Source organism: Pseudophryne corroboree, chromosome 2 (assembly GCF_028390025.1).
Source record: "Pseudophryne corroboree isolate aPseCor3 chromosome 2, aPseCor3.hap2, whole genome shotgun sequence".
Lineage (NCBI taxonomy): Eukaryota > Metazoa > Chordata > Amphibia > Anura > Myobatrachidae > Pseudophryne > Pseudophryne corroboree.
In genome coordinates, this window is record NC_086445.1 from 116,805,451 (window position 1) to 116,823,895 (window position 18,445).

The 18,445-nt window shown below is 49.3% G+C and overlaps 1 protein-coding gene across 1 annotated transcript in view; it reads left to right on the forward strand.

Annotated features, from left to right (window-relative positions):
* Window positions 1-15,099, forward strand: part of CRYL1 (crystallin lambda 1) — a 255,721-nt gene extending 240,622 nt beyond the window's left edge. Inside the window, exons 7-8 of the mRNA XM_063951646.1 lie at window positions 9,699-9,805; window positions 14,788-15,099. Of these exons, the coding sequence (XP_063807716.1) occupies window positions 9,699-9,805; window positions 14,788-14,901 (221 nt within the window). The 3' untranslated portion in view covers window positions 14,902-15,099. The remainder of the gene's footprint in view (window positions 1-9,698; window positions 9,806-14,787) is intronic.
* The last annotated feature ends 3,346 nt before the right edge of the window (window positions 15,100-18,445 follow it).

Here is an 18,445-nt window from a genome sequence, read left to right on the forward strand (position 1 = left end):
CATCTGCTAGTATAGACTGGATGATAATGATATAAAAAATATATATATATCACTACTGCAGGTATATATTATAATATAATGAATGACGGACCTGCTGGACACTGTCTATCAGCAGAATGCGTTTATAGAATTAAAAAAAAAAACACCACACGAGTGTTTAACTTTTTCAGGCAGACAATATACTGGTGGTCACTGGTCAGTCACACTGGCAGCAAAAGTGTGCACTGTTATGTACTCCTGCTATAACTGCTCCCCAGTCTCCCCCACAATTAAGCTGTGTGAGCAGTGAGCACTCAGCACAGTCAGATATACATAGATGATATTACCAATCATGCAGCACACTGAGGCTGAGCACAGATATGGTATGTGACTGTGTATCGTTTTTTTTCAGGCAGAGAACGGATTTTAAATAATAAATAAAACTGGTGGTCACTAGTATAACTATCAGCAAAACTCTGCACTCTCTGAGTACTCCAGTCCTAATGCTCCCCAAAATTACTAAAATTAAATTACTAGTAAATCAAGTGTCTCACTCTCTATCTAAACGGAGAGGACGCCAGCCACGTCCTCTCCCTATCAATCTCAATGCACGTGTGAAAATGGCGGCGACGCGCGGCTCCTTATATAGAATCCGAGTCTCGCGATAGAATACGAGCCTCGCGAGAATCCGACAGCGGGATGATGACGTTCGGGCGCGCTCGGGTTAACCGAGCAAGGCGGGAAGATCCGAGTCTGCCTCGGACCCGTGTAAAAAGGCTGAAGTTCGGGGGAGTTCGGATTCCGAGGAACCGAACCCGCTCATCTCTAGTCTCTATGGCGCTTAAAGCAAGGCTGAGAGAAACCCTGAAAACACTGCAGGACAAGAGGTAAAACATAAGGAAATCACTTACTACACAAATTAAATAAGTCCTGATCGTGTCACTTATGTGATAGTGACTACAGGAGGAGAGGAAAATGGGTTTATTTGGGTGCAGAAACTGGAGATGGGGGCTTGTGGGGGTTCTGATGGCAAAGAAAGGGGCATGTGAGGCTCATATGCTATGTGGCGTGCATGAGAGTTCTTACTGCTGTTTTGTCTACACTCTCTAACAACAACCCTCTGTCTGGGAACTGCAAAGTAGAAATTTAGTAACCCTAATCAACTTGCAAGTGGCGCAGCTTGTGAGTGGTGGGCCCAGGTGCAAAAACATATTTTGGAACCCTTTCCTCTGACCCACTCCAAATTGATAATATGCCACACGCCAGTGGGTAACAGGGAGAGGCAGTGGGTGACAGGAGTACAATCACACAGTCCTGTGCTATGTGAAGACCAGGTGAAGGGAATGTACAGTACAGTGTGAGGGGGCCCTCTTATTTCTTTACTGTATGAGACTATATAGTGACATGGGGGGAGACAGAAGTCTCCTACTTAGCTCCTATGAGAGACCTGGTTAACACCTGCCATGAAGCTGGTCCAGCGTCCCTGCACAGCTACCCATTTGTAGTATACACTCACCATCTGATGAGCTGTAGGAAACCCTGATCTGCTCCAGCTCAGCTACATCACCAGTGTACATGTAACAGTGAGTACTGCTGCACCTACTATCTATCAATAAGCCAACACCACTGGCTAAATAACTTGGCTGTTCACAGTTTGAGTCCTCAACTGGTGTGTTCCTATCTCCTATATAATAGCCCAGATCTGTGACTTTGTGACTCATTTGCTAACGCTGGGCGGAGTCACAACACTGGGCGGAGTTAGTCAAATGAGTCACAGATCTGGGCAAATCTATAGGAGACTAGGAGCAGAAGCAGATGGTATGGGCATGGCACAGGCAGGGGTGCATACCTACCAGCTTTCTTCAGGCAGGAGGGACACACATGCGGCGAAAAGGGGGCGTGACCAACGAAAAGGGCGTGGCTTCACTGGAGGGCCCCCATTTTCGTCAGTGAGGGGGCATGCCCAGCGCTCTGTGAGCTGCTGGCATGCCCCAGGGGCGGATTATGAGTCCGGGGGGCCCAGGGCACTTGAGACAGGGGGGCCCTATCTCATTGCTGTGCCTGCTGTGGATTTGGGGGCGTGACCTAATCGCGCCTGCGTGGCCACGCCCCCTTATGCAAATTCCGGATTTTTTTTTCCCCATGGGATTTTGTCCCCTCAGCTAGGGGTAAATCCAGAGGGGGTGGTCGCTCCCCCCTACACACCCGCACAGGCAGAAGAAAGCAGGGAGGCTGCTGCCTCCCTGCAACACCACAGACCTGCCAACACGCAGCAGCGTGCGCTGGCTGTAGCACAATGCTGCTGCTGTTACTGGCAGGACGGGGAGCTTAAGAGCTGGGACAGAGCTACTCCAGCCAGGGAGGCCCCTAAAACTGTGGGGCCCACAGTACGTACCCCCTGGCCCTCCCCCCTTAATCCGGCTCTGCTGCCGGAACCCCCGCTTAATCCGTACCCCCTGATGCCCCCTCTCCTCCTGTCTCCACTAAATAGACGCTGTGCGCATCTATTCACCGCTGTTCTGCTAAGCAGAACAGCGAGTTCAGGAGCTTCCCAACTGACCCCCCTTCACCGCGGGACACTGCGGGCCACGGGTGGGACAGCGGGACAGACCCAAAAAAATGGGACTGTCCCGCGAAAATCGGGACAGTGGGGAGGTATGGGGTTGTGTGAGGGGGTATGCCGTACAGACAGACGGGCACCGGCTCACTGTGTGCTTGACCCCCCACATCAGCAAACTCAGCAGGGGCTCTCTGGCGCGGAGGAGCGTCACTTTCTGGCACACTCCACGCTTCTTAGCTGCAGTTATGTGGGGCACCTGCCGCTGTGCAGGTTCCATAGTGCCTCTGTTATCTCCAGCCCCGGCAACCCCACCGCTAGCTGCAGCGCTGCCACCCGCAGTGAGGTGCGCCCAGCTCCTTCACACACTTTAGCCGGCGGGTAGCGCTGCAGAAGTCCGCGCTGATTGCAGGCTCCGACCCCCTCCTCCCTCCAGCCACAACGTCTCCTGGGAGCTAACCAGTCACTCCCAGTCTCCCCTTTCCACAGTGGCCGGCAGCCGCGAGGCCCGCGCCGCGTGCACGGTACGACCCCCTCCTCCCTCCAGCCGCAGCGTCTCCTGGGGGCTAACCAGTCACTCCCAGTCTCCCCTTACCACAGTGCCTGGCAGCCGCGAGGTCCGCGCTGCGTGCATGCTATGACCCCCTCCTCCCTCCAGCCGCAGCATCTCCCGGGGACTAACCAGTCACTCCCAGTCTCCCCTTACCACAGTGCCTGGCAGCTGTGTGAGGTCTGCGGTGTGTGACTGAGGAGGGGGGGAGGGATGCAGACGGGCAGAGGAAGCAGGACTCCAGCCTGAGAGAGTCAGCCATGCCAAGTCTCCACCAACAGCAGATCCCAACAGGTTGGAGTGGAACAGCAGCAGCCAGCAGCAGTGACTCCGGTAAGACACATCTGTCTGTCACCACTGTTCTGTCCCTAATACCAATCTCTCCCGTGCCCTGTGTTCTGTCATGTCCCTGTCACCCCTGGCCTTGCCCTGTCACCCCTGGCCTTGCCCTGTTACCCTTATCCTGGCCCTTTCACCCGTATCCTGGCCATTTCACCCTTATCCTGGCCCTTATCCTGGCCATTTCACCCTTATCCTGGCCCTGTCACCCTTATGCTGGCCCTGTCACCCCTGTGCTTGCCCTGTCAACCCTATAATGGCCCTGTCACCCCTGTCCTGGTCCTGCCGCCCCTACCCTGGGCATGTCACCCCTATCCTGTCCCTGTCATTTCTGTCCTGGCCCCATCACCCCTGTCCTGGCCCCATCACCCCTGTCCTGGCTCCATCACCCCTGTCCTGGCCCCGTCTCCCCTGTCCTGGCCCCGTCTCCCCTGTCCTGGCCCCGTCTCCCCTGTCCTGGCCCCGTCTCCCCTGTCCTGGCCCCGTCTCCCCTGTCCTGGCCCCGTCACTCCTGTCCTGGCCCCGTCACTCCTGTCCTGGCCCCGTCACCCCTGTTCTGGCCCTGTCACCCATGTCCTGGCCCTGTTACTGCATACCCTCCAACTACATTTTTGGCAGGTACAGTCCCCGCAGCGCCTCCAGACCCCTCCCCAATGCACCGCACCTTCCCCTACACCACATGCGGCACCCCACCCCTCCCCTCCCCCACACGCTGTGCCTCCAGACCCCCTCCACCACCCACGGCTCCCACTCCCCCGCCCCTCCACCACCCACAGCACCTCCAGGCCCCCTCCACCATCCACCCCCCATATATGTCTCCCCCCCACACCTGCCCCCCCCTCCACCCACAGCATCTGCAGACACCCTCCTCAATCCGTTGTCCCCCCCCCACACTCCTCCCCCACCCACGGCACCCCTACACCTGCCCCTCCACCACCTGCAGCGCTTCGAGACCCCCTTCCCCATCTGCCGCACCACCTGTACTTGCTCCTCCCCCACCCATGGTGCCTCCGGACCCCCTACCCCACCCCCTTCCCATCCCACAGCACCTCTGGAACCCTTCACCCATCCGCAACATCCCCGCACCTGCCCCTCTCCCACCCATGGCACCCCTGCCCCTCCCCCACCTGCAGTGCCTTTGGACCCCTCCCCCATCTGCAGCCCCCACTCCTCTGCCCCTCCCCCATCCGTTGCACCTCCCGACCCTTCCCCATCCGGGCCCCCCCACGCATCCGCCCCCTCCTCCACCCGCAGCATCTACAGACACCCTCCCCCATCCGCAGTCCCCCCCGCACCCGCTACATTCTGTACATCATGCCCTGCAGGTGCTGTTCACGCTGTCGCAAGGGGCTGCGCCTCCCTCAACCAACGCACGCCCTTTCATTGTGCAATATTTAACCACTAACATAGAAATGCAGGTAATACTCCATATAATACAAATATTGAACCCCAGAAAGGTATGCAAGGGTTAAGGGGGCGTAGCCCCTTGCGACGGTGTGAAGAGCGCCCGTAGGGCGCGATGAAGCACCTAGTATACAGTAAGTATCCACAGCACTTCACTTTTTACACATTTTGTTATGATACAGCCTTATTCTACAATGGAATAAATTCATTTATTCCCTCCAAATTCTACACACACTACCCCATAATGACAACATGAAAAAAGGTTTTTTGAGATTTTTGCAAATTTCTTAAAAATAAAAAATTAAGAAATCACATGTGCATAAGTATTCACAGCCTTTGCCACGAAGCTCAAAATAGAGCTCAGGCGCATCAGGTTTCCACTGATCATCATTGAGATGTTCCTACAGCTTAATTGGAGTCCACCTGTGGTAAATTCAGTTGATTGGACATGATTTGGAAAAGCACACACCTGTCTATATAAGGTCCCACACTTCATAGTGCATGTCTGAGCACAAACCAAGCATGAAGTCAAAGGAATTGTCTGTAGAGGCACAAATCTGGGGAAGGGTACAGACACATTTCTGCTGCTTTGAAGGTGCCATTGAGCACAGTGGCCTCCATCATCTGTAAATGGAAGAAATTCGGAACCACCAGGACTCTTCCTAGAGCTGGCTGGCCATCTAAACTGAGCGATCGGGGGAGAAGGGCCCTAGTCAGGGAGGTGACCAGGGCTACAGCATTTCACTGTGGAGAGAGGAGAACCTTCCAGAGGGACAATCATCTCTGCAGCAATCCACCAATCAGGCCTGTATGGTAGAGAGGCCAGACGGTATCCACTCCTTAGTAAAAAGCACATAGCAGCCCACCTGGAGGGGTTCACTACGATATGCCGGCGGTCGGGCTCCCGGCGACCAGCATACCGGCGCCGGGAGCCCGACCGCCGGCTTACCGATAGTGTGGCGAGCGCAAATGAGCCCCTTGCGGGCTCGCTGCGCTCGCCACGCTACGGGCACGGTGGCACGCTACGCGCGCCACACTATTTTATTCTCCCTCCACGAGGGAGAATAAGTGTCGGTATGCCGGCTGTCGGGATCCCGGCGCCGGTATACTGTGCGCCGGGATCCCGTCAATCGGCATACAGAAGACCACCCCACCTGGAGATTGCCAAAATGCACCTGAAGGACTCTCAGACCATGAGAAACAAAATTGTCTGGTCTGATGAGACAAAGATTGAACTCTTTGGCGTGAATGCCAGGCGTCATGTTTGGAGGAAACCAGGCACTGCTCATGACCAGGCCAATACCATACTTACGGTGAAGCATGGTGGTGGCAGCATCATGCTGTGGGGATGTTTTTCAGCAGCAGGAACTGGGAGACTAGTCAGGATAGAGGGAAAGATGAATGCAGCAATGTACAAAGACATCCAAACCTGCTCCAGAGTGCTCTTGACCTCAGACTGGGGCGACGGTTCATCTTTAAGCAGGGTAACGACCCTAAGCACACAGCCAAGATATCAAAGGAGTGGCTTAAGGACAACTCTGTGAATGTCCTTGAGTGGCCCAGCCAGAGCCCAGACTTGAATCAGACTGAACATCTCTGGAGAGATCTGAAAATGGTTGTGTACAGACGCTTCCCGTCCAACCTGATGGAGCTTGAGAGGTGCTGCAAAGAGGAATGGGGGAAACCGTCCAAAGATAGGTGTGCCAAGCTTGTGGCATCATATTCAAAAAGACTTGAGGCTGTAATTGCTGCCAAAGATGCATCAACAAAGTATTCAGCAAAGGCTGTGAGTACTTATGTACATGTGATTTCTTAGTTTTTTTTATTTTTAATAAATTTGCAAAAATCTCAAAACCACTTTTTTAACATTGTCATTATGGGGTATTGTGTGTATAATTTTGAGGGAAAAATGAATTTATTCCAGTTTGGAATAAGGCTGTAACATAACAAAATGTGGAAAAAGTGAAGCGCTGTGAATACTTTCCGGATGCACTGTAGCGCTGCAATATCAGCACTTGCACACACATCATTTCCAACTGTGGGAGCACAGCAGCCACTGCCCTGTCTGTGAGAGGAGGCCCCACCTCCTGTGCCTTCCTTAGTTCAGTACACGATCAGGCAGGCTCGGATAGCGCCAATTACACCAGCTGTGATCTGCCTCTAATTCACAGACAGCTGTGATTCAGGAATAATTCACAGCTCAGTGTTAGAGACAGTAGCATCTGTGACCTTCAGCGCCGACAGGCAGCAGGATTCCCCTTAGATGGCAAACATACACAAGGTCAGCCCCGCCTCCCTGAAGTAAGGGGCAGGTTCCTCAGGCAGTGGGGCCCACCTTGCTCCCCTCGCTGAGCCAATCACCTGACTTTGCTCAAAATGGACGTGCAGTGGCCCAGGGGAAAACTTATTGCTGGTCTGGGCAGCAGTGGACCCCTTAGTCCCCAGGGTCAACTCTACCGTTAGGCAGCTGTCTAGGGTGCCAGGATCTGGGAAGGGAGGGAAAGCCCTGCATCTACCATTTTGTCAAAATGAAGGATAACTCTCTGAAAGATGCATATAGTGAGTACTGGTGTGTGGTTTGGGGAGGAGCGGGGGTGGGGTTGGGGTGAGCAGGCTGAAGATTTGCCTAGGGTGTCAGGAAACCTTGCACCGGCCTTGTTAGTCCCCAGGGGCCTTGGTGCAATGCGCCTGCTGTACCAGTGGTAGTTCCGCCTCTGCAACTTGCTTCTGTATCTTCCTGCTAGCTTCCCCTGTTATCTGTCTTACTGTCTGTGGTGTTTTATTTGGTATTTGTGCTATGTACTTGTGCTTTGATCTTTTGTTGCATATTGTACATGTGCTTTGACATCCTATTACTGTTTTCTGTGTTTCCTTGTACGGCATTGTGTACACTTAGTGGTGCCTTAAAAAGAAATGTTACAAATAATAATAATTCTAATGCAGTCCCAGCTTACTCTAATTAGGAGAATAATGGGAGGAATAGTCTCTGCAATGTTGGCATAGCACAATTTGAGACCTTTAGTTCAAGCTGGGCAAATTATTGATAGTTTCCACACTGTGTATATGGTACAGAGTACAGCTATGCAAGGTTAAACACACAAGTTGTGGACAGGTGACCGTTCTCTAGTCCCGGCGGACACCTGTATAAGGACTCTGAAAGCTTTAACAGACTCCCAAGTCCTCCAGGCTTAGTTGTAGTCAGACTGTACTATGCACGCAGGCTATCCCTGTTGGGTTTAATGCTTGGTTGAATAGTGAGGATGGGATTCTGAGCGCTGCTGGACATCAGAATTATATCTGGAGTTCAGGACTGGGGGCCTAATTCAGACCTGATCGCTGTTGTGCGAATTCGCAAGGCGGATGGTTCGTAGTGCGCACGTGCGAAGGCCAATCTACGAAAGAATCCAGCATCTTTTTTTTTTTTTATCACTAGGCGAACGTAAGTTGATTGACAGGAAGCAGACATTTGGGGGTGGTAACTGGACGTTTTCTGGGATTGTCAGGAAAAACGCAGGCGTTCCCAATCGTTTTCAGGAGGGTGTTTGACGTCAGCTTCAGCCCCGGACAGCCTGTTTCTATTGCACTGTAGTAGTAGGTTCTGGGCTACGCACAGACTGGAAAAACATTCGATGGTGACTTGCGAACGGATTTGCAGCTGACCGCCATTTGCAAAACTTTTCGCACGGCGTAAGCAGATTTGCACGGGGCGGGTATTCACTCTGGGTGGCGAATATCTGATCGCAAACCTCTGCATATTTGCAGAGGAGCGATCAGGTCTGGATTAGGCCCTGGATCTGGACTCCAACTGGATCGAACCCCCATCAGGACATATGTACTGGACTCCCTCCTGTCTCCTTGCAATTAATGCACAATAAGAAGTACTTCTAGACTGTAGATCAGGGAGGTGCAGTGACCCTACAGTCATCTCTTGGCTGAATTAAATAAATGATGAGTAATAATTATCCCTTTATGCCAAATTGATATTTCTAAACATCCCAAATGTCCTCAGAGTCCTCTTAAGAGACAATTATAAGGAGTCATTAAAAGTGCAGGTAATGCATTTCTGTATGAGCCACCATCTGTGGACCCTGAAAGGACAGAGCCAGATATTGTTTTCTGTTGTTGGTTCCCTGAACAGGGTGCATAATGTTCACACCACCAATTTCTACAGTTATAATGATGTTGACATTGTTAAAATGTCGACAGGCAACATGTCAGCTTTATCAGGACGTCGACATGTTCACAATGTCATCATCTGAAATGTCGACAGGTGAAATGCTGACATTGTCAGGATGTTGACATTAGGGTTAGGCTGTGGGAGGGGAGACTGAGGCACTAGAGGCAGGGTTAGGGGTAGGCAATAGAGGAAAATAGGGTTAGAGAGAGGGCCAGTGTGCTCACCGAAAGCTGCACCGTCAGACGGGGCAGTCACATGACCGCCGAGACCCGGTAGACACCACAGGAGCTGCTGCAGTGGTTGGGAGCAGGTTAGTCAGCGCTTGGTCACCAGAGGTGTTATGTTGTCATTCTATCATGTTGGCGTTTCATGTCGGCATATCATACCACACCCCCTTGAAAACTGTACGTTTTTTATAATGCACTTTGTGTACAGCTAACTAATCCTTTGCGGAATCCTAACCTGCATTTTCATCTACACCTAGTTTATTCCCTGAAATGCGGTGTATTTGTATTACACCTTATCTTCCTGCCACAATAACTTGGTGATAAATGTATTATTAATCCTTGTATTTCATGACTTTATATTTAATAACTATGAGGTGAAGTTTGCCAAAACCAAACCATATCTGTGATCTGTCTTTGGTGGCTGAATTGCTTTAATCATGATTCATGCGCTTTGATCTGTTTCAGGGTTCAAGAGTTACTGTGAGCGCTATGGAGAAAGCATTCAGCGGGTCTTGGACACTTTCGGACCGGTGCCAAATTTTAGTGGCGACGTTGCTGAACAGATTGACCAGGTATGTATGAGGCCTGCTGATCTGGATTCATGTTCGTGTACATGAGTGATGGGCAAAATCTTTTTTATTTTCCCATTTTATTTGTGTAATGTAAATATTAAGTGATAACTATACAATTCAGGTTGTCAGAATCTGAGTAGTGACCATATATTTGCTGAGAGGAAATTTAGGCTTTGCACCTCTGTCTGTCTTTTATAAAATACCTGAATAGACTTCTGAGGGTAAATTTACTAAAGGTAATTCAGGGGTTTTTGGTCACGTTACTGTCCGATTTGCAAACCAACCATTTACTAAAGTGATCCCAGGTCTCTTCCTCGTACCCATGGTGGTGGTGGGTGCAGGGGTAATGGTCATTCAATGCTTAAATAAAGTAGTTTCTTACAAGTGGCCTACAAATCCCAGGAAGCCTGCCCCAGCATGACGGCATTTGTCGAACCACAAGTGCAAGCATGCCTGGATATTAATAGCACACTGGCACCTGTAGACCACCTGTAAAGAAAAAATTGTAATATATAGGCAAGACACGCACACCGCATGTTCTAGTAATGTATTAAATAACCACTACCCACACATACCTAATTTTCTAGCGTATTAGCCCCCCGGAGCGATTGACGGGTTGGGATTGATATCCCAGCGGTCAGGATGCCAACAGTCAGAATACCGACCGTGGCATCCCGATGTTGAAAATACCGACTGGCGGAAGCTAAGTATACTTACCTTCCCCCAATGGCCCCCTAACCTTCCCTTCCAACAGCCTAAACCTAACCCTTCCCCCCCGGTGCTTAAATCTAACCCCCCTCCACACAGCCTAAACCTAAACCCCCCACCACCGCCACAGCCTAACCCTCCCCGGTGGTGCCCAACCCTAAACTCGCCTCCGAGCAGCCTAACCCTAACCCCCCCTCCCCCCCTCCACCAGCAGCCTAACCCACCGCATGGGTATCTAAACTTTTACCTCCCCTTCCCTGCAGCCTAAACCTAACACCCCCACCCCGCAGCCTAATCCTCCTCCCACAGCCTAAACCTAACTACCGCCCCCTACGCAGCTTACCTTTCATATGGCCCAGCACACACATTCAAGATTCCGTCGGTCGGGTTCCCAGCGCCGGGCTTGTCAAACTAGTCGGGATGCTGGTGTGGCATTTAAAGTGGTGTCTGGTTTTCCGACCTCGGTATTTCGACTGCTGGGATCCCGACTGCCAGGATCCTCACCGGATCCCCGATTGACAGGGTCATTCCAAGTCAATCTCCATAAAAATGAATGGGGACATGCTGATTAGCTGAAAGTGCCACTCTCAGCAAATTAAATCATCTCCATTCATTTCAATGGAGAGTGAGATTGGGCTCAGAGGATGGATTAAGGAAGCAGGCATCATTAGTAATAAATTACAGGGAATCACACCACATACCACAAAATCTACCAAATGTATACTGGCAATTAAGTTTTTTTAACGTCCATTGTTTTTATTAAAGTTTTTGCAAAAAAACAAACAAAATACAAACAAACATATTAGGGGGTACAGAAAGGAAAAGGGGAGGGAATCCTAAATCACAGTTCGCAAATACAATAACGAGAAATACAGTAAACAGTGGCACCTGAAGGCACAAGGCAGAAAGTATAAGGAGAACCAGCATGAAAGGCACAATTATAACAGGAATACCCAACAGAAGGGGTATCCGGTCTTTAGGTCGACACTCATTAGGTCAATCCCAATATTGGTCGACATGCATTAGGTCGACATGGTCACTAGTTTGACATGGCAAAGGTCGACACATGAAAAGGTCTATATGAGTTGTTGGTTTAAAAAAAAAAATGTTAGAACTTTTTTATATTTTACAATCCACGTGGACTACGATTGGGAATAGTAGCCGGTGATGGGCGTAGCGGTAGCGGAACGAGGCCGCTTGACCGAAGCATTGCGAGCGAACACTGTGCACTAATTGGGGTTTCCGGTCACTGTACGAAGAAAACTACACAAATTTTTTAAGAAAAACCTCATGTCGACCTTTTTTCATGTCGACTTAATGGCAGTGTCGACCTATTTCAGTTGTTGACCTAGTCACTGTTGACCTAGTTACTGTCGACCCAACGATCCACACAAAATAGAAGGCTCATGGGCACTCAAGGAGCATCATGGCACCTTCTCATTTGTGACAAATTCATGCCATTTAATTCCTATTACCAAAAGAGTAAGGTATGCCCGGACATTCAGTTTGGTAAGCATAATGAATATGACATAACATTTTATGTAGAGGGTGAATGGGCATTTCCAGTTTTGCGCAATGGTCAATTACGGTTTTATAGCTCACTTTGTCAAAGGTTTATTAGTTTCTTACTAGTTGGCCAGGATGGTGACTTCCGACACACAGCAATAGAACACTACCTCTCACAGAAGGCAGCAGTAGGAGGGCAAATCTATATTTAATGCTGTCAGTCAAGTACCAGTAGATGGAAGTTAGTAGAATAGCCTTCGGAGGTTTCATAGGTGGCTCTGGAATTTACCTGAAGAGATGATTTTTTAGGGAACAGTTTAAGGTTTGGAAGCTACTGTAGAAGAAAGTTTTATTGTGCGTAGAGGGCATTCCACAGAGTGGGTACAGTCCAAAAAAGACATGTAACTGATAAAAGGTCAGGCAGTGTGTTTGGTGAGAGACCCAGATCCAGATCTTGGGGCAGAGCAGAGGGGTCAAGTTGGGAGATATTTTGAGATGAGTGAAGAGTGTTGTTTATGGCATTGTATATTGGCAAAAATAATTTACATTGGATTCAGTAAGACACAATCAGCCAATATAAGAGTGTTACTGGTACTAGGCTGACAGAGAACATATGTTGTGTGGACTGTACAAAGGAACTTAGCTGGGTAGAAAGGTCTATGGAAGTTTCATGGGTGGGTCTGGAATTTACCTGAAGTGATATATTTTTAGGGAATGGTTGAAGGTTTCGAGGCTGGAAGAAAGTTTCATTGTGTGTAGGAGGATATTCCACAGAATGGGTGCAGCTCGAAAAAAGTAATGTAACCGAAAAAAGTCAGGTAATGCGTGTGGGTGAGAGACCCAGATCTTGGGGCAGAGCGGAGGGGTCAAGCTGGGAGATATTTTGAGATGAGTGAAGAGATGTATATTTGTGTAGTGTTGTTCATGGACTTGTATGTAAGCATAAGTATTTTATGTTGGTTTCAAAAAGACACAAACAGTCAATGTAAGAATATATGCAATATGTAGCCATTATCCTTCAGTATGGAATGCCTATTTGTCTTACAAATGTTTTATTCCCAACTGTAATACACAACAGAACATGTTGGCACTACGGGCCTTATTCAGGTTGGATTGCAAATTCTGCTAAGTAGCAGAATTTGCAATCCATGAGATCGCATGCTGGGGGCTGCCTATCACGGGGTATCCGGACTCCAGGTCGACAGCACAAAGGTCGACACACCTTAGGTCGACGCCAATTGGTCGACACACCTTAGGTCGACGTGGACAAAAGGTCGACAGGAACAAGGTCGACATGGAAAAAAGTCGACATGGGTTTTTCACGATTTTTTTCTTTTTTTTTACCTATTCATACTTAACGATCCACGTGGACTACGATTGGAACGGTAAAGTGTGCCGAGCGAAGCGGTAGCGGAGCGAAGGCACCATGCCCGAAGCATGGCGAGCCAAGCGAGCCATGCGAGGGGACGCGGTGCACTAATTGGGGTTCCCGGTCACTCTACGAAGAAAACGACACCAAAAAAACATTTAAAAAAAATCATGTCGAACTTTTTCCATGTCGACCTTGTTCCTGTCGACTTTGTCCATGTCGACCTTTTGTCCATGTCGACCTAAGGTGTGTCGACCTAAGGTGTGTCGACCTTTGTGCTGTCGACCCTCAGTCCCAGACCCCACAGGGCAAGGCCGCCCAGCATGCTGATCAACCCCCCCCCTTTATCAAGCAGAAATTGCGATCGCATCGCAATTTCCATTTCATTGTAGAAATTAAGGTTGCTTCCTGCCAGGGCTTGGCTGTGCCTGCAGGAGGCCCAACGCCATCTTACTGATCGCGGTGGCTGCGTGTGACGCCACGCAGCCACCGCGATCACGCCCATGCCATGCCCATTTCCACGATGACACCTCCATTTACCCGCCTCCGCCCCCCCAACACTCCGTCTCCGCCTAGGAAACGGAGCGTTGCCGCCCCTGCCCTGCGAACGCCTACGCCTGATTGACAGGCAGAGGTGTTCGCATTTTCTGCGCCCCCCCCCCCCCCCCCGCGCGGAAAATGCGGGCGCATGCGCAGGATGGGCACTATGCATGCGCCCGCATCCTTATAGCAATTGTTGCAGTTGGATCGCGTTTTGTGATCCAACCTGCATCCTTCACCAATGCGGCCACAAGGTGTATGTCCTCGCAGTTGCGATGCAGCCGTTGTGCATTCACAGTTCGCCACCAGAGTACCAACCAGTCAACTTCTGTCTTTTGACAGGCTGTTTTGGAAACAGGACAGTTAGAAGCTGATTGGTACTTTATCTCTCTCCAAGATGTGGTCTGTACGTCACAGCTGTGTGCAGCATGCTTGCTAACTCTCCCGCATGAGGTCTTTCACACTTAGTTGTGTCATCATGGCACCGCCCCTACTGTAAAGTACCATGGATCGCGGAATTGAGCAGCATGTGGCAAGCTGTGATGCTGTAACCACCACCTCTGTACCTCGAACATGATTGCCCCCCCTTGTACCCACTATTCTACTCTGTGTTTTCAGACACTTTGAGGTTGAACTTGTGCATTTCCTTGGAGTCGGTGACATCACCGCGTCACTTGGTTCCAGTGAATTGATAAACCTACTGTAACCTGTCTATTACTTTAAAAAATCAGATGTGTGGTAACACAAACCTTGCCTGTATCCTGTGATAGATGCACAATAGCCAGGATTACATCCGTGTGAAACTGTTTTTTTGGAACAATTTAACAAGAGATGATTCAATCCATATTTCTCCTTGCAGGCACTGTGGGATGACCAGCCTGATAAAAATGATCAGCTGAAGGCACGGAGAGAGTGGAGAGACGCTTGTCTGAGTCACCTGGCCAAGCTGAAGAAAGACATTAAAAGGAATTAATTGTGTGTTTGCATCGAGATGATTCAATGTGTCATTCAGTGCACAGTTTTGCTAATCCCCAGCCTTTTGGCATGAACCAGTATAATCCCTGCCAGTAGGCACTGCAGTAGCTTCTATTACAGCAAAATCATAGTCTTGTGTTTCTCAGTTCCGTGGTTATTTCATTATGGGAACCAATAAACCCTTTATGGAAACATGTTTATAGCAAATATGTTTAATTGTAGATTTCTGACCAAATCATGTTCTTCTATATAAGAAGCCCTAATGGTTATTACTGATTTATATGCAGCTAACAGTCAAGTATTTGCTTTTTACAGTTCGAATATTCTATGAAACAGAAATAGTTCAGTAAATGAATCTATACTTTCGCTCGTCAGCAAATCTCATTCTGTCTTTCAACTGTTTTGCAGGACAGATGATTAGAGGTTTTGCTATACGGCCACAAGGGGATGCAGTCAATTTACCGACAATAAAAATCTAGACGGACGAAATCCCGACAGCAATTGACCGACGGTCAAAATTCCGACCTGGACAAAATACCGACATTTAAAATACAGACAAGGTCAAAATACAGACATGTAAAATGTCGACAGGTCAAAATGGCGACATGATTTTTTCATGATTTTTTCATTGAAACCGACTTGTTCATACTTTACCATCCCAGTGGTCCTGGAGGGGGAATATAATAGTGTGCCGAGCGCAGCGAGGCACCGTGTCCGAAGCATGGAGAGCGCAGCAAGCCATGCGAGGGGACGCGGTACACTTATATGGTGTCTGTGTCGACCTATGTCGACATACACACAAAGAAGATGAAAAACACGTCAGTATTTTGACCTGTCGACATTTTACATGTCAGTGTTTTGACCTTGTTCGGTATTTTGTCCATGTCGGGATTTTGACCGTCGGTTAATTGCTGTCGGGATTTCGACCGTCGGGATTTTGATTGTATGTATTTCATACCGATCCCGCCACAAGGCAATTAAGTCATGAGACCATCACTGACAGCCAAACATTATGGACTTTCATTTTGAAAGAAAGATGTTCATCCAGATGTCCGAGGGTTTATTCTGCACCAGTCAGCATGCATTACACTGTACTTGGACAGAGAGGGCCTGATTCAAGAGGAAGCAGGTAACTATGTCCCTGGAAAAACCACGTTGCAATACAAGGGGGACAAATGCATACTACTTTTGCATACTGTCTGCTTTTGCTTTTAGCCCACAAATGTCGGGCAGCTTTATGGTTACACTGTAATTTAGATTTGAGTTTGGGCACACCCGTCTCACATCTAAATCTCTCTGCACATGTTATATCTGCCCATCTTGCACTGCAGCATGGTTTGCCCAGGTGCACAGGTATACCCCTTTCAGACAGCGTTTTTGGCCCTGTAATTTGCCGGTCAACCCAATTCCTTTTCTATGTGAAAGGGTGAATCCGGGGCTTCGAACTGGCTTTCGACCTGGGTCGAAGTCCCGGGAATTGCCACCCGTTTTCACACAGACCCAGGTTGACGCTGCAAATTACCAGGTCCAAATGCTTGACCTGTGAATTTGTTCTTCTGTCTGAAGGGGAGAACAGGCTGGGACCAGAAAAAAAAACTGTGCTTCAAATGCTGGGTAAAAGCCGGATCTTCCACTGCTTACTGTGTGAAAGTGGTATAATTGCTATTTTCTACTTTATTCCCAAATCAGAATCGGACCCAGAGAACGTAGCAATTTTGTGTGGTAAACTAATTTCTCTATCGTCCTAGTGGATGCTGGGGTTCCTGAAAGGACCATGGGGAATAGCGGCTCCGCAGGAGACAGGGCACAAAAAGTAAAGCTTTAGGATCAGGTGGTGTGCACTGGCTCCTCCCCCTATGACCCTCCTCCAAGCCTCAGTTAGATTTTTGTGCCCGGCCGAGAAGGGTGCAATCTAGGTGGCTCTCCTAAAGAGCTGCTTAGAAAAGTTTAGCTTAGGTTTTTTATTTTACAGTGAGTCCTGCTGGCAACAGGATCACTGCAACGAGGGACTTAGGGGAGAAGAAGTGAACTCACCTGCGTGCAGGATGGATTGGCTTCTTGGCTACTGGACATTAGCTCCAGAGGGACGATCACAGGTACAGCCTGGATGGTCACCGGAGCCTCGCCGCCGGCCCCCTTGCAGATGCTGAAACGAGAAGAGGTCCAGAATCGGCGGCAGAAGACTCCGCAGTCTTCTTAAGGTAGCGCACAGCACTGCAGCTGTGCGCCATTTTCCTCTCAGCACACTTCACACGGCAGTCACTGAGGGTGCAGGGCGCTGGGAGGGGGGCGCCCTGGGAGGCAAATGAAAACCTTTTTTGGCTAAAAATACCTCACATATAGCCTCCGGGGGCTATATGGAGATATTTAACCCCTGCCAGAATCCGTTAAGAGCGGGAGACGAGGCCGCCGAAAAAGGGGCGGGGCCTATCTCCTCAGCACACAGCGCCATTTTCCCTCACAGAAAGGCTGGAGGGAAGGCTCCCAGGCTCTCCCCTGCACTGCACTACAGAAACAGGGTTAAAACAGAGAGGGGGGGCACTAATTTGGCGTTAGAAATATATAAAAAAGATGCTATAAGGGAAAACACTTATATAAGGTTGTCCCTATATAATTATAGCGTTTTTGGTGTGTGCTGGCAAACTCTCCCTCTGTCTCTCCAAAGGGCTAGTAGGTCCTGTCCTCTATCAGAGCATTCCCTGTGTGTGTGCTGTGTGTCGGTACGTGTGTGTCGACATGTATGAGGACGATGTTGGTGAGGAGGCGGAGCAATTGCCTGTAATGGTGATGTCACTCTCTAGGGAGTCGACACCGGAATGGATGGCTTATTTAGGGAATTACGTGATAATGTCAACACGCGCCAAGGTCGGTTGACGACATGAGACGGCCGACAAACAATTAGTACCGGTCCAGACGTCTCAAAAACACCGTCAGGGGTTTTTAAAAAACGTATTCCTTATTAGGGCCACACGTTAAGGGCAATGAAGGAGGTGTTACATATTTCTGATACTACAAGTACCACAAAAGAGGGTATTATGTGGGATGTGAAAAAACTACCGTAGTTTTTCCTGAATCAGATAAATTAAATGAAGTGTGTGATGATGCGTGGGTTCCCCCCGATAGAAAATATGGGCGGTATACCTTTTCCCGCCAGAAGTTAGGGCGCGTTGGGAAACAACCCTTAGGGTGGATAAGGCGCTCACACGCTTATCAGAACAAGTGGCGGTACCGTCTATAGATAGGGCCGTCCTCAAGGAGCCAGCTGACAGGAGGCTGGAAAAATATCATAAAAAGTATATACACACATACTGGTGTTATACTGCGACCAGCGATCGCCTCAGCCTGGATGTGCAGAGCTGGGGTGGCTTGGTCGGATTCCCTGACTAAAAATATTGATACCCTTGACAGGGACAGTATTTTATTGACTATAGAGCATTTAAAGGATGTATTTCTATATATGCGAGATGCACAGAGGAATATTTGCACTCTGGCATCAAGAGTAAGTGCGATGTCCATATCTGCCAGAAGATGTTTATGGACAC